Genomic DNA, 2,172 nt, shown 5'->3' with positions numbered 1-2,172 from the left:
CGGTCGGCAGACGTGGCGCGAGTGGGACGGGCGCACGCTATACCAAGACGTCGTCGGGCCCTTCCAGGAGACCAAGGCGGTGCCACGGCGCCGCTACCACCCGCCCAAACTTACGCCGGCGGCGGAGCTGCTGGATCTTTCGGAGTTCTCGTCTACCAGCGAGTTCTTACAGCAGGCGCAGCGGCGGTACACCGTCGGCGTACACCATCGCAACTGGCTCGCCCTCGCCGACGCCTTCGTCAGCGAGGCATCCCGGCAGGGCGGCCGCTACAAGACTGGCAGGTGCAAGAACCACAAGTGCTGGCGCGAGGCGATTCGGTTCGTCGCAGTCAGCCAGGAGGGGGCTGGCGCCTTCCTGAATGCGATCCCCATGCGGGATGATATGAAGATGGAGACGTGGGCGATGCGCATTACAGTTCAGCGCCGCCTCGGCCTCCCGCTCGATGTTGCCTGCCAGGCGGTGGAGGCGGGCAAGAAGGCGCCAAACGGCAAGCCACACGAAGAACTCGGCGATGCCGCAATGGTCAACCCGCGTGCGAAGCACGCGACACGACACAAATACCTGCTCAAACGACTCGTCAAGACCCTTCGCTCGGCGTGGGGCATGCTCATCGAGATGGAGCCGACTGCACACCTCAGTTACAGTAACCCAAAACAACCTGACGTGGCGGCGGCGAACATCGGCAAAGGGCATGTGCGCCTCGTTGGCGACTTGAAACTGACGAGCTCGCTTGCGTGCAAGGGTGGCGATCGGCTCGGCTGGAAGGGGGCTTTTGTCGCCTTCGGCAACACCGAGCGGGCGCTGCTCGACTTAGTGTTAGGGCATGCTGCATGGCCGCGGCCGGGAGGGGGGGGGGGAGGGGGGAGGGAGGCGGAGGATGCAGAGGCGGAGGCGGCGGCGGCGGAAGAGGAGGAGGGGGAGAGTGAGGGGGAGGCGGAGGCAGGGGCACCTGTGACGGCCCGCTACAAGAAGGGCGACTACCGGTTCGCGCGGGAGAAGAATTGCGACCTGCGTTTGCTCGACTTCGAGACGTTCGGCGGCTTCGGGGACGGCGTCCGCAGAATTCTTCGGCAGGCGGCGGACCAGCTGAGTAACAAACTTTCGCACGCTCAGCACCTCGATGAGGTCACATGGACCACCAAGAACTGGCACGGGCTGCAGATGCAGCGCTTGTCTGTCGTTCTCCACACCGCCGTGGCGTGGCAGACGGTGAACGAGCTAGCGTGCGGGGACAGCGGCATTGTGCACGGTGCTAAGTGCATTGCCGTTCTTAACGGAGTCGCTTAGGCGGCTCCGGTGGTGTGCCGGTGATAGTACTAGCACGCGCCAGTTCGCACCTGTGTCGAGCCTGTCTGCTGTGAGAGAGAGTTCTTTTGTTTAAATTCTTTTTCTCGCCTGGAGCTTGCTCGAGCTTCTCGCAGCCTCGCCCATGACGGGCCTCAAAACGCTCCTGCTTCTCCTGGTCGGGCTGCTGGAGATCAGCAAGGCGCCGCAGTGCAGCCGCCAGCGTGCCCTCCGCGCGACGCGCTGAGCGCCGATCCCGCGCCTGTAGGCTCTGGTGGTCACACCGCTCGTGTTGGGGCGCCGCGCCGCTGTCGCTGCGGGCGACATGCTGCAGACCGAACGCCATACCCAGCACTGCGTGTGCATGGCCTGCCGCAGCAACCTGAAGAAGGAGAAGCGGCTGCGCAACCGCGTCAACGCCTTCCGGTACAAAAAGGGCGGCTTCGGTGCGCGCCGCTCCTTCCCCGCGCCTCCCTCCCCACACCACCACCATCGCCTCCTCCCCACCACCCATCGCTCCCTCCCTCGCCCCCTCCAACCCGCTCCTGCCTCCTTCCCGTTTCCTCCCCCTCCTCCTTCTTTGCCTCCGCCTCCCCTCGCCTCCCCCACCTACCGCGCCCGCCTCTTCCTCCACCGTCCCCCCACACCCCGCCCGACTCCGTCTTCTCCACCCCGCCCGTCTCCGCCGCCGCCCTTCCTGCCGCCGCCGCTTCCCCACACGAGCGCGGGCGAGGGGTGGCGGCGCTGGCTGTGCGGGGGATTGCTGCGATGCAACAGCATCGGCCGCCGCGGCCGCGCCGCTCCCCCTCGCCGCTGCCGCCACCCTGCCGTCTCCCCCCTCTCCTCACGGCTGCATCTCTCCCCCAGCTCTTAACGCGTCTCTCACC

The 2,172-nt window shown here is 66.5% G+C and overlaps 1 protein-coding gene across 1 annotated transcript in view; it reads left to right on the top strand.

The window, feature by feature from the left end:
• Positions 1–1,430: 1,430 nt before the first annotated feature.
• Positions 1,431–2,172, top strand: part of EMIHUDRAFT_458783 (hypothetical protein) — a gene marked incomplete at its 5' end in the record, with an annotated part of 1,523 nt that continues 781 nt past the window's right edge. Inside the window, 2 exons of the mRNA XM_005771572.1 lie at positions 1,431–1,463; positions 1,554–1,731. Coding sequence (XP_005771629.1) covers positions 1,431–1,463; positions 1,554–1,731 — 211 coding nt within the window. The remainder of the gene's footprint in view (positions 1,464–1,553; positions 1,732–2,172) is intronic.

The sequence above is a fragment of the Emiliania huxleyi genome (assembly GCF_000372725.1).
Source record: "Emiliania huxleyi CCMP1516 unplaced genomic scaffold EMIHUscaffold_379, whole genome shotgun sequence".
NCBI lineage: Eukaryota > Haptophyta > Isochrysidales > Noelaerhabdaceae > Emiliania > Emiliania huxleyi.
Note: the sequence above shows the minus strand (reverse complement) of the source record. Positions and strands in the feature narration are given on the sequence as shown.